The sequence below is a fragment of the Dama dama genome, chromosome 18 (genome assembly GCF_033118175.1).
Source record: "Dama dama isolate Ldn47 chromosome 18, ASM3311817v1, whole genome shotgun sequence".
Classification (NCBI taxonomy): Eukaryota; Metazoa; Chordata; class Mammalia; order Artiodactyla; family Cervidae; genus Dama; species Dama dama.
The window spans coordinates 9,940,015-9,953,096 of NC_083698.1; the positions used below are offsets into that span (position 1 = coordinate 9,940,015).

General features: G+C 37.6%; 1 protein-coding gene across 8 annotated transcripts in view; it reads right to left on the bottom strand.

The window, feature by feature from the left end:
• The window catches only part of HEPACAM2 (HEPACAM family member 2), a 53,349-nt gene that overhangs the window by 15,575 nt on the left and 24,692 nt on the right, over positions 1–13,082 (bottom strand). For all 8 annotated transcript variants that reach the window (XM_061164903.1, XM_061164902.1, XM_061164907.1 and 5 more), the window contains exon 4: positions 8,890–9,186. In XM_061164903.1, coding sequence (XP_061020886.1) covers positions 8,890–9,186 — 297 coding nt within the window. The remainder of the gene's footprint in view (positions 1–8,889; positions 9,187–13,082) is intronic.

Genomic DNA, 13,082 nt, shown 5'->3' on the forward strand with positions numbered 1-13,082 from the left:
ATTTTTATGAAATGTCCATTTTTAACCTAAAGTAATATTTCTTATCTTAAGAAATATATCTAATTCTTATCTAATTTCTTTGGTATTAGTGCGGCCACACCAGCTTTCTCTGGACCATTTGCATGGCTTTTTTTTCACTCATTTACTTTCAGCATCCTTTATATAATGTATATCTATTATAAGTGTTAAATAGTATTTTAATACCTAGCTTTACAATACTTGTCTTTTAGTTGGAATATTTAGTCCATTAATATGTAATGTAATTATTAACATATTTTGGTTTTTAACTATAATCTGATTTTTTTTCTACCTATCCTACATTTTTGCTCTCTCCTTTTTTGTCTTAATTTGGTTTTATTAGGAGTTTATTCTATTCCTCTTTTCCTCTCTTGTTTGTTATACACTGTTTGTTTCTTAGATTTTAGAGATGGAAAAAAAAATCTAACCAGAATTAATGCTTTTAGGCAAAATATTCTGTGACATAAATCACAGAAATATTTTCCTAGATTAGTCTGCCAGGGCAAAAGAAATAAAAGCAAAAAAACACAGTGAGACCTAATAAAACTTGTAAGTTTTTGCACACTCAGCAAAGGAAACCATAAACAAAACAGAGAAGCAACTTAAGAACTGGGGAAAAATATTTACAGATGATGCAACCAACAAAGACTTAATTCCAGAATATATAGACAGCTCATACAGCTCATTATCAAAAAACCAAAAAACTCAATCAAAATATGGACAAAAGACATAAATAGATATTTCTTCAAAGAAGACATACCCATGGCCAACAGTCACACGAAAAGATGCTCAATATCACTAATTATTAGAGAAATGCAAATCAAAACAATACAGTAATAATAACTTTCATAGTAAAGATGTTCAAGCTAAAATTCCAATATAGGACTCAAATTTAATTTAGTAGTGCTGACTACAATTCTCTACTCTTTCTACCACTCTTGCCTGACCATTATATGAGAAATAGAAATCCTTTAAATCATTAGGCCCAAATCTACTTGGTTCTACCAACTGGAACTCCAACAAATAAATCAGCCCCTGCATGATGCCACATTGATTGTTTGATGAAGCTCTCACTTCTCCCCTGAGAATTCTCTTCTTCAGATCCAGTATCTCCAGATGATATTCTTTATGTGACTGATTTTCACATTCTCTACCATTTCAGAGGTGCAATTTTAGAAGCTCAACAAAGCTATTCAATTTTACTTCTAAAGTATAAATTCAGAAGGACGCATACTCTGGTGTGGCTGTCAATAAGATAGAGGCAAACAGAATGGTCTGAGACACCAGCAGTGATACAAAAGCAAAGTAACATAGCAGAAAAAATTAATAAGAAATGCTCAGTAATAAAATGGCATAATTTAAGGTACAGCATATTACTTGGGCACCACTTTTAGCAAGTGAATTCTCTTATTTGTTCATTTTAGGTCCAATTACTGAAATCAAATTAAGGCAATTTTCAGATATACACAATCAAATCTATATGCATTATATGTGAATAAAACCAAATGTACATTTGTTTCCCATTTATTTGGTATAGGTAGGTCATATCAGTAATAATGAAAATAATAAAGAAATTAAAAGTGTCATTTATAGGTACAAATAAAGAAGCAGTTTCACAGAAATGAAAATACATGCCATAGTCAGTAAGTCCTAGAACGGAGACTGGAGAAATACATTTTTTCCCTGATTGCAAAAATTTTAATGGTTTAAATAATTGGCAGGTAGGCTCAATATATACACTTTTCCTCTAAATTTTTCTAACACCAGGTTTGATGTACTCCAACTCTCTCACTACTTGATAGCCGGACTGCCTTCACTAAAATTCAATATCCCCTAGTCCCTAGAAATAAATTTAGTGCTAATTTATTTGGGTCAACCATCTACAATACACTTTACAATGAAAAACATTTTAATGTCATCTCAGCTGTTTTTCCCCTTAAGCTTGAAAACATGCTAATAATTATTATTTCAGAGTGTTTCTCGTAATGCTGAAGTTACACTTTGGCATACACTGACTCTGCCAGGCGATCCTATGATTCTGATGCCTTGTAGTAGGTTTAACAAACAAGGACTGGATGTCTTACACGAGATAAGACACATCTCCTCCCATCTCCTTCATTTTTAAATTTTTGTCCCTTTTATTGTGTTTCCTGGAATGACTGAATTTGTACATTCTGTCCTAGAGAGGATCCAACTCATTCTCTTTAGCATTACTTCCTTATTTCTTCAGGCTCCTTCCTTATTGCCCTCTGGCCTCTCTTCCCTTTAGCCTCTGTTAGCCCTCCGTCAGAAAGTATCCTGAGGTGACTAGCACCTGTCAGCTCAAAACCTTGGCCATGGCTAAGGCCAAGTATCCTCTCCCTGGAGACTGAAGAATGAAGGCAATCCTTTTCTCAGAACTGATGATCTTCCCTGTTTAGGCCCCCTTCTCTTCTAGAGCATCCTGATTCTCTCAACACTGCTTCTCATACACGGAATCTAGAAAAATGGTACTGATGGACCTATTTGCAGGGCAGGAATAGAGATACAGACATAGAGAATGGCCTTGTGGGCACAGTGGGGGAAGGAGAGCGTGGGACGAATTGAGAGAGTAGCACTGTGATCTATCTCTCTGCTACCATGTGTAAAATGCATAGCTAGTGGGAAGCTGCCGTATAAAACAGGGAGCCCAGCCCAGCCCTCTGTGCTGACCTAAAGGGCTGGGATGGGGGTGTGATGGTTGGGAGGCTCAAGAGGGAGGGGTATATATACATATGTTGGTGAGCGATCTGTGTAGTTGTATGACAGAAATCATACAATCCTAAAGGAAATCCAGTCAATCCTAAAGGACATCAGTCCTGAATATTCACTGGAAGGACTGATGCTGAAGCTGAAGCTCCAATACTTTGGCCACCTGATGAGAAGAACTGACTCATTGGAAAAGACCCTGATGCTGGGAAAGACTGAAGGCAGGAGGAGAAGGGGATGATAGAGGATGAGATGGTTGAGTGGCATCACCGACTCGATGGACATGAGTTTGAGTAAGCTCAAGGAGTTGGTGATAGATGGATGGATGGAGGAGCCTGGTAGGCTGCAATCCATGGGATCACAAAGAGTCGGACACGACTGAGCGACTTCACTTTCACTTTTCACTTTCACGCACTGGAGAAGGAAATGGCAACCCACTCCAGTGTTCTTGCCTGGAGAATCCCAGGGATGGGGTCGCACAGAGTCGGACACCACTGAAGGGACTTAGCAGCAGCAGCAGCAGCAGGGAAGCCTGGCGTGCTGCAGTCCATGAGGTCACAAAGGGTCAGACACAACTGAGCGACTGACCTCAACTGATGACAGAAATCAACACAGCATTGTAAAGCAATTATCCTCCAATTAAAAACAAAAAATTAAAAACAATGTGGTTCTGGACACTTGCAGTAGCTCCCCTCTTCCTCCTTTCAGAGAATTTTGTACTCTTTAGCACATAGCATGCCATTCTCCCCCTTATTTAAACACGATTGACTCATTTAGCAAAGCCCTAGTGCAAATGCTATTTGCCCCCTCCTTAGGCAAACAAATAAAATGAAATAACATATTAAGTGCAAATATAGGTAAGAGGTGTGGTATCCATGGTATCGCAGCCCTGCTGTTTGAGAGACTGCACCTAAAACAAGACAGCCATATGCCACCAGTCAGCGTGTCTATTTCTAGGTCAGAATGGAGTCCTGAGATCGCTCCCATCCAGTCTGCAAGCTGATTATGGCCACTGATTCATGTTCTTATGGAAATGAAGATGGCCTACTGAGGGCATGCTATTTCCACACCCTACCACAGCCCCACCTGACAGACACAGTTGTTCTGTGATAGATGCTCATGGGATGGCACCTAAGGCTTCAGTGGTTGTGGCTCACCCCAGTGGTTATCCTCCACGATCTAAAGTGAAATACATCTCCTGGAAATCTTAACCAGAGAAATTTCTAGGTAGTTAATAGAAATCAGTAAATTCGTTTTCCTGCCTAGGAGTAGGGTCATCTTCCCATTCTCTTTTTTATGAAAAGTTGTACAATTAAAAATATATACTAAAAAATGAGAGATTTCGTGGGATCACATACAAAAATATTTCTACTACGGCTAAATCTCAAACTGTGGCCATGTGGCCCTTGAGAACTCTAATAACTTGTACATTGGAATGTTGTCATGAAATGTGAACATTTGAATTCTGATTATAAACATTTTTATTTTATGTATATGGCATGTCACAATAGTGATTTAGACCCAGTTAAATTTTAAAGTAGGGATACTTGCATTCAAGAAAGTAATTACGGTAATAAAATCACTGTTCTTCCAAAATATGAACGCCAAGTTATTACTTTAACTGCTCTTCTTTTCTTGAAAGTTACATACTAGGTATTAGTTTTAGTTACAAATATTTCATTATTTCTCACTCATGTGAAAGTACACATGTCTGGATAAACCAGAGTATCTATTTGTTTATAGCATAAAGTTAGTTAAGGTGATAAGAAAATACATACTATCTTGTACATACATGTGACATAGTCTGTAGATACGTGACATATTTTTTAGACATTGATATTCTCAGTCAACGTCAAGGGAGGCAGTTTACTCAGTGTTTAAAAAAAGAGGTTTTGAATTCAGACATTACTTTATCACTGACTAGCTGTGTGTGTGACTTTGCCTATTTCCCCTGTTTTCTTTAGGATATCTCTTCTAAGATACAGAGAGGTCGTGGGATTACAGAGATAACTTAGATGTGAATCACAGTCCAAAGAGAGGGGAGGCACCATCTGGTTTAGTCTTAAACAGGCAGGAAAACATAGAGCTAATAGCCACATTCTCTAGTCTTCCTCTCCTGAACTAAAAGTCGCTAATAAAACCTTTGATTATTTCTGGCACTTGTTGTTTTCTTTCCAAATTTATGACTACTTAGTCATCTTTGACTCCTTCCTTTGCCTCTCATGTCTTATTGCTGAGATTTTTTGATTGGCCACATTTCTTTGCCTCATTACAAAGAGGTTCTATTTCTTACAACTAGACTCTGCTTATGTCAAATGTAACTTGGTTTTAAAAATATCTCAAAGGCAGACATCTTACCACTTTAAATTATGTTGCATTTTCCACAGATATTAATATAGGTAGCTCATCAGAGTGGATGGTCAGTAAGTGTTCAACTGACAGTTACAAATGATGTCCAATTTGTTCACTGTAGGTTGTTGTTGTTTATTCCCTAAGTCATGTCCGACTCTTTTGTGGCCCCATGGACTCTAGCCTGCCAGGCTCCTCTGTCCATGGGATCTCCCAGGCAAGACTACTAGAGTGGGTTGCCATTTCCTTCTCCAGGGGATCTTCCTGACCCAGAGATCAAAACTGCAACTCCTGTTTAGGAGGTGGATTTGGACTCTTTACCACTGAGACACCTGGTTTGTTTGTACCTTAATTTGCATTGCAGAGATTCACTGATTTAGGAAAGTTTCTAAAAATCAAATACTTAAAACACATTAATACTACTCATTTTCTTTGCCATTTGCTACTGTTTAAGTTCTGTGGACATTTGGGGATTGGAAAACAGCTCTACAAACCACAAAGAGGTCATGAATGTTGACAACACTGAATCACTTTGAAAAATAAGCACCTGCTCTTCTTATTTACAGTAATAACAAATGTCTGGTCTTTGTACAGGTCAAACAGGTTTTTTAGATTTTGCAAAAGGTAATTATTTGATATTAGGGCTGTAGCTGTCTTTGGACTTTGGTAAAGAGATCTGAATCAAATATTGGGGGCTTCTGATATTATGATCCCTTGGCTGAATATTAATGGAAAAAGTTTAGGGAGTAAGGAAGGTTTCAGTGCAGTACACACCTACATATTATAGACATGTTTTCACTTGCAATGAGTATGAGGAACAAGTCTAAGACAACATCCAGACTGCCACAAAATTACATACTTAATTATGCTGCTTTTAAAAATTATGTTTCAGTTAACCACTGAGGTAAAAAGCTGGTGAAATATGTTAAAAACTTGGTAAAATAGAAAGTAAACTATGTTAGCTGTTTACTTACATGCTGACCACCCACCCATATAAGGTTGTAAGCATCTTGTTAGCAGGAATTATTTTTTTCAGATGGCATTTACCCTAGTATTTGGCCCATAACAGGTGTCAAATAACAAAAGATTGATTGCCTGATTTATATAACCCTAAACACCCTGGTGGCTCAAATGGTAAAGAATCTGTCTGCAGTGCAAGAGACCTGGGTTCACTCCCTGGGTCAAGAAGATCCCCTGGAGAAAGGAATGGCAACCCACTCCAGTATTCTTGCCTGGAGAATCCCATGGACAGAGGAGACTGGCAGGCTACAGCTTGCGGGGTCGCAAAGAGTCAGACATGACTGAGAGACTAACACAAACACATATATGTTTTTGAGACCTATAAGGAAAATATGCTATTAATTCCTGCCCAAATGAAGCATAATTCGGGTAAAAGTTCTAGCACTGCATTGTCCAATATGGCAGTCACTAGATACATGTTAGCCACTAGAAATGCTGCCGCTGCTGCTAAGTCGCTTCAGTCGTGTCCGACTCTGTGCGACCCCATAGACGGCAGCCCACCAGGCTCCGGCGTCTCTGGGATTCTCCAGGCAAGAACACTGGAGTGGGTTGCCATTTCCTTCTCCAATGCATGGAAGTGAAAAGTGAAAGTGAAGTCGCTCAGTCGTGTCCGACTCTTAGCGACCCCAGGGACTGCAGCCCACCAGGCTCCTCCGTCTGTGGGATTTTCCAGGCAAGAGTACTGGAGTGGGGTGCCATTGCCTTCTCTGAGCCACTGGAAATACTTAAATTAAAATTAATAGGGACAAAATAAAAGCGTCAGTTCCTCAGTGGCATAATCATATTTTAAGTGCTCAAAAGCTAAATGAGCTATGGGAACTTGAATAGGATTTGCACACTGCTGTTGTGTAAAAATTGTATAAATCTTAATTATGTTGAATTGGTTCATGGTGCTTTTCAGGTCTACTATATCCTACTTTTCTGTCTATTCATTCCATTAATTTTTGAGAGTTTGATATTGAAACTCCAACTAAAACTCTTAATTTATTTACTTTAAAATAATTGCAATATATAGAGAAACTATATGTAACTTTGTTCTGTGTTTTTCAAGACTCCTGCAAATTGCTTTCATAATTTAACACAGAAAGCGAAAAAAGAAAAAAAATCCAAATGAGGCTAGGAAGTATTATATTAGATAGAGCAAATATCAAACATTTCCTTCAAAGCAAAAGTCCCGCTGGACAGCACTCTCCTAGATAGTGTGGCATTTTCTTCACATGAGTAAAAACAAAACCTCACCATGCTGGTATGTAAATTCCAGTGGACGTAGATGATTTTTGCAAATATGAATACCCTCGATTTTAAGGAGTCTTGGGAAGATCCCACCTACCATATATTTATCAATCTGTATATTTATAATAGTCTTATAACTCTTAATGGCTCATTATGAGTTTTTAAATAAATTTAATAGGCTATGGAGAAAAAAGTCACCATAAACAAGTGGGTGTCATGCTTGTGCTTGTTGAATATTCAGATCCCATATACGAGCTGCCAGGTTCTGATCCGAAAGGTCTGAGGTATCTTAATGAAAATATATTATTAGATATCCCTATGTGATTCTGATGCACATGGCCTACAGGTCAAGTACTGAAAATTCTAAGGATTATATTCTTGTTTTACTTATTAAAACAAAAATGCACTGACTTTCTGTGTAATGGGTCCTATTCTAGGCACCAGGGCTATAAAGACAAAGAAAGAGAAGGCACAAATGGAGAAGATATTTAGGAGGATGAGGAGGAGAAGGGGAAGGGAAAGGAGAAGAAGAAAAGAAAGAAGGAAGAGAGAGGAGAATGGACTTGAGAGATAGGAAGAAAGGAAAATGGACAAACTTGATTGGATGCTGGGCAGGCAATAATCAAGAGAAAAGAGTCTGGGATGGCATTTAGCTTTCTGGCTAAGGTTGGTAGCTACTAGGACCATTCATTTAAATAGGGAAACAGAAAGAATAGCAATTGGAGGGAAAAGAAGATGTCTCACTTTTGATATATTGGACCTGATGCTGCCTCTGGCACATCAAAAGTGGAGACGTTTAGAAGGTAATTGTGTATACAGTTTTAGAGCCTTACAAATTTGGGATGCACCAGTGTCACATGAAACTGCGGGGAGTGAATGAAATCATACTGTAGAGAGCAGAGCAGGTTCAGAAAGTTGGGAATTTGGTGGACATAAGTATTTTAGGCAATGATTCTAAACTCTTTGGATTTATGACCTTTGTAAAAATTAGATGACTTCTAAAAATGCCAAATTTCACAAGTTTACAAAATTCTGTAGTTTCCAAGGTGCTGAGACCCCTGTTGCTAAATCCCAAATCCCACAGATTTCAGGTTTCAAATGGTGAAAGAAGAAGGGAAGCCCATGAAAGACAGTGAGAACGAAGCTAGATGGTAGGGAAATCGCATTTCTAATTCATGGAGGTGTGTTCGTCTGACTTAATGCAACAGTATATATAAACTTCTATAAATGAGGAATTCGCTTTTCTTTTATTCCCCTTTGTAAAATCAGGAAAGCAAGAATGCACATTTAGAAGGATTGTACTGAATTCTCTTTTTCTTTATAGTCCCTCAGAGCTAGCAACTGATTTCTCTCTCCACTATTCTTTGGGTTTTTTTCCTTTGACTGTTAGAAACCATGGCTTGGTTAACTCAAAAAAGAGTTTCCTAGAATATATGATACACACAATGATATTCTCTTCCACACAAATATAAAACAGGAGCAGAGCAAGGCTAACATGCATTTGGGTTTCATTGGGATCCCTGCCTTTTACGTTCCACTTACCTACAGAAGTGATGATGATGGTGAAGTGAGTTTCATCTCGCCTTCCAGTTATGTTGTTGTAAGCACAGCACACATAGTCGGTTGTCTTCTGGGCTATTTTCTCGGATGCAACTTCCAAGCGAGGACCATGCTTAATGACATATGTGGCATTGTTTGTCCTCTGGATCCAGGAGTAGGTGTTGGGAGGATAAGAATCAGCAGAACAATCAAACAAGATGGCTTCTCCAATATCCACAGTGAACACTTCCCCTACTTTTAGTCCTCTATCAGAATTAACTCGAAGTCCATAAGGTCCATCTACATTAATTGAAAAGAGAAATATAGGGGTGACATATATAATCACAATATAGTTATTGAGTTCGGGAGAGTTTAGCACCATTTTATTTTCATGAAAGTCTTCATGTTAAACTTGGGAAATTAGGTCCTCATTTAGACTCCCAGTAAACGATAAGGACCTAAAAGTGTTTTATTCTGATATCCATGGAAAAGGAAGTTATTTGAGATGCAATTGAACTTGTCTGAAACAGTGAAAGCCTTGAAACTTAGGATATAATTTTACAGACACTGTTATAATAATTGTGGTGCTAAGCTTTTGAGTCATGTATAGATAAATCTACAAGCTTGTTAGACAAATTCCATCTTTCTGAAACTGCAACTGTACTTAAAAGTAATTTTAAAATAAATTATGGCTTCTACTTTCTCTTTGACAACTTTTTTTGAGGATTATCTATTTTTCTTCTAAGTGTTGGGACAGTTGACGCAAATATTTAAAAGTTATATAGTTTTACATGGAGCACAAATTTATGCAAAAAAGTACAGGAGTGTTCCATATTTTCATGACATTTTAAGAGTAAAAAAAAATTTAAAAATTTCTCCCCACAAGCTAAGTGTAGATTCCATTTGGAAAAAATACATCTTCATTACTATCAATAAACTACTTAATCATGGATATCCCATGGTGTTTTTTCCTTACATAGCAATATTCCTGGAGCAGGTTGCTATTTCTATGGCACTAGACTGTCTGCAGATAAAGACACATTTTCCATTGTTTCTTCAGAGAACAAATAAGAAGAGATTAAAAAAAAAATTCCCCAGCTATACAGGTTTTTCTCATTCAGTTATATCCTGACTTATATTCTAAAAACTTTAAGGTTTAGGTATTACTGTGCTCATATTTTAGCTGATCATAATCAGTATTTGTTGGCTATTTGCCATCTGAAGGCACTTTAAGTACTTATGCAGACAACCACATTTAATCTTTAAAGCAATCATATGAGGTAATTGTTTTTCCCATTATAAGGTGAAGGAAGAGATATTTAAAAAATTAATTTCCCCATGGTCACAAAGCTACTAAATAGCAGACCTAGGGTTCTAAAATACATGTATTTAATTATTCATACTACCTCTCCAAAAAACTGCTAAGTTGTGTAACTTTCTTTTTCAAAACTGTGTCTGTTTTTCTAATTGTATTATTTGTTGTACAATAAATTACTGTATAATTACATATTAATTCTGTACTCAAGTAGTCATTCAAAAAATACTTGTTTGAGAGATACTAAATGCTCCATAATATATTTAATATGTGAGTGATAAAAAATGTATAAGACACAGTTCCTACTTTCAAGGAATTTATAAACTGGATAAGGCTATTGATGGTTTGCTCAGAAATAACCTAATTTCAAATGTGCTGATTTAAAAAAAAGTAACACCTGTTCATCTCTCATTGTGTGGAATAATACAATGTGATGATTAGAGAGTAGGATATCTAGGTTAAATTGTGACTTTTTCAATGATTAGCAAAATGTTCTTCAAAAGTCACTTAAGCTTTTGGGGTCTCACTTTCCTCCCCTTTGCTATAAAAAGATTGACTGGATGACTGGCTGCCAATCTTGCTATCTTTGAAATGCCATGATTCATGCCAGGCTTGTTATTTTGGATACTGGAAAGTCAACTTCAAATTTGCCAATTCCCAGAGTGGTTCTCCATTATGTCAACATTTTCTGACCAACCTACTACTGGGGAGACAAATTTCCTAAGATACAACAGAAACTGAAGGTACATAGCCATAAATTATATTTAGCTAAAGGACATACACTTTACACATATTTGCTTCCTAAAGACACAGAGGCATCCGAAAGAAACCTATAGATTTATATTAATATATATACATGAGATGATCCTGCTTTTAGAAAGCAAACATAGAGGTACCTTCAAATTCAAAGTAATCAGGAACTGGAGATGGAGGATTCGAGTGCAGAGAAATGAATGCTCCTTTCCTGGGCCTGTACTAGAACTCCCATACTGTTTTCTCATTTCATGCTGTGATAGAGCCTCAGGGGAAAATCTCTGTTTTAGAATTGTGTGTTGCAAAGACACTTAATAGTTAGTTGTGTAATGGGGATGAAAAGGTGTTTTCATTTATTCAACCAAAATCAATACTGAGATGCAACTGCACGCATAATACTGTTCTAGGCACTGTGAGGAGACCTGAGGTGCTGTTGCTATTCTCTCAGCTCCAGTGCGGCAGCAGGAGTTGATAGTACTCAAGGAGTTGATATCCCCTCAAGTTGATAGCACTGATAGAATATTAGGGAAGCAAAGGTCACTGTCTGGTGGACACTGGTTATGGTTCACACCATAGGAAACCAGTGGGAGGAATCAACAGAGGTTTGGAATAACAGAAGACCCCCCTGTGTCACAAAGACTGAAGCCTGAGTGCATTTCAGAGAGCAGAGCAAGGCAGGCTTGAAAAAGAGAAGTGTGGTCACTCAGTACAAGTTTCTGTCTTTCTACTTGTTTTCAGGGTTTATAGAATATAAAACAAATTGTTTGAAAACACACATAATGATGATAAATATTGCTTTCAAAGTTTGCTGACATTACTCAAAACTTCTTTGGGAACTTTCCATTTGGAATCACTTTAGCACTGCTTCCCCTGTGGTTCATGTAGCAAAGAGTCCACCTGCAATGCAGGAGACCTGAGCTCAATCCTGGGATCAGGAAGATCCCCTGCAGAAGGGAATGGTAACCCACTCCAGTATTCTTGCCTGGAGAATTCCATGGACAAAGGAGCCTGGCGGGTTACAGTTCATGGGGTTGCAAAGAGTCAGACATGACTGAACAAGTAATACTTTCACTTTCTCACAATATAATGGTATATTCTTAAAAGCAGTAATTCTTCCATTTTGGAGAATGGGTTTGATTTGCAGAGAAAGCCCACAGTAATTTAAAGTGAAGGTAGGTGAATAAGGTTGATTATCTAATTTAATAATCACTCTAGTTTCAAATAAAACATGTTTCTAAAGAAAGGAATCTGATTGTCCTTATTCATCTACCCTATACTCATTTTTATTTTGATTTTGCTACTTCCTCATTTATTGGATTTCATGATTAGCACAATCTTTTCTCTTCTGTCTGTCTTAATTATCTGTTATATCTGTCTCTTCAGAGTTAGCATTAACTATCTCAAACTTCCTTGGTCCCCACACAAGCACCTCTTTCAGTTCTTGGAACCTAATACTTTGATGAATTTAAGTTCCTTGCTTCTGATATGATTCATGAAAATTCAGCATATTTTACCTGATTTTATAAGAAATACATTTCACTGCAGAAAATCCTAAAATTCCAGAGAGGCATGAAGATGAAAACTCATTTGTTTTCATCTCAGAGGACGAACATCCATATTTCAGTGTATGATCTTTAAGTCTTTTTCCTTTCTTTTTTTTTTAAAAAAAATGTTTATGTATTTATTCTTTTTGGCCCCAGTGGGTCTCTGCTGCTGCATATGGGCTTTCTTTAGCTGTGGTGAGTGGGAGCCACTCTCTAGTTGCAGTGCACAGGCTTCTCATCTTTGTGGCTTCTCTTGTTCCAGAGCTCGGACTCAAGGTGAGTGGGATTCAGCAGTTGTGGCACACGGGCTTAGCTGCTCCGTGGCATGTGGGGTCTTCCTGGACCAGTGATCAAACCTGTGTCCCCTTTATTGGCAGACGGATTCTTAGGCAGGAAAGTCCTGTCTTCTTTCTTTACCCATCGTCTCTCTCTCTCACGCACACAGATGGACTGATCTGTTTATCTATCACATTCTACATACTGCTTACAATCTACTTTCTTCTGACTACACGATGATGCTATTTCCTTCTTCATTACCACGTCAAGCTGACCATCGCTTACTTTGAAATGTAGCCTAGCATATT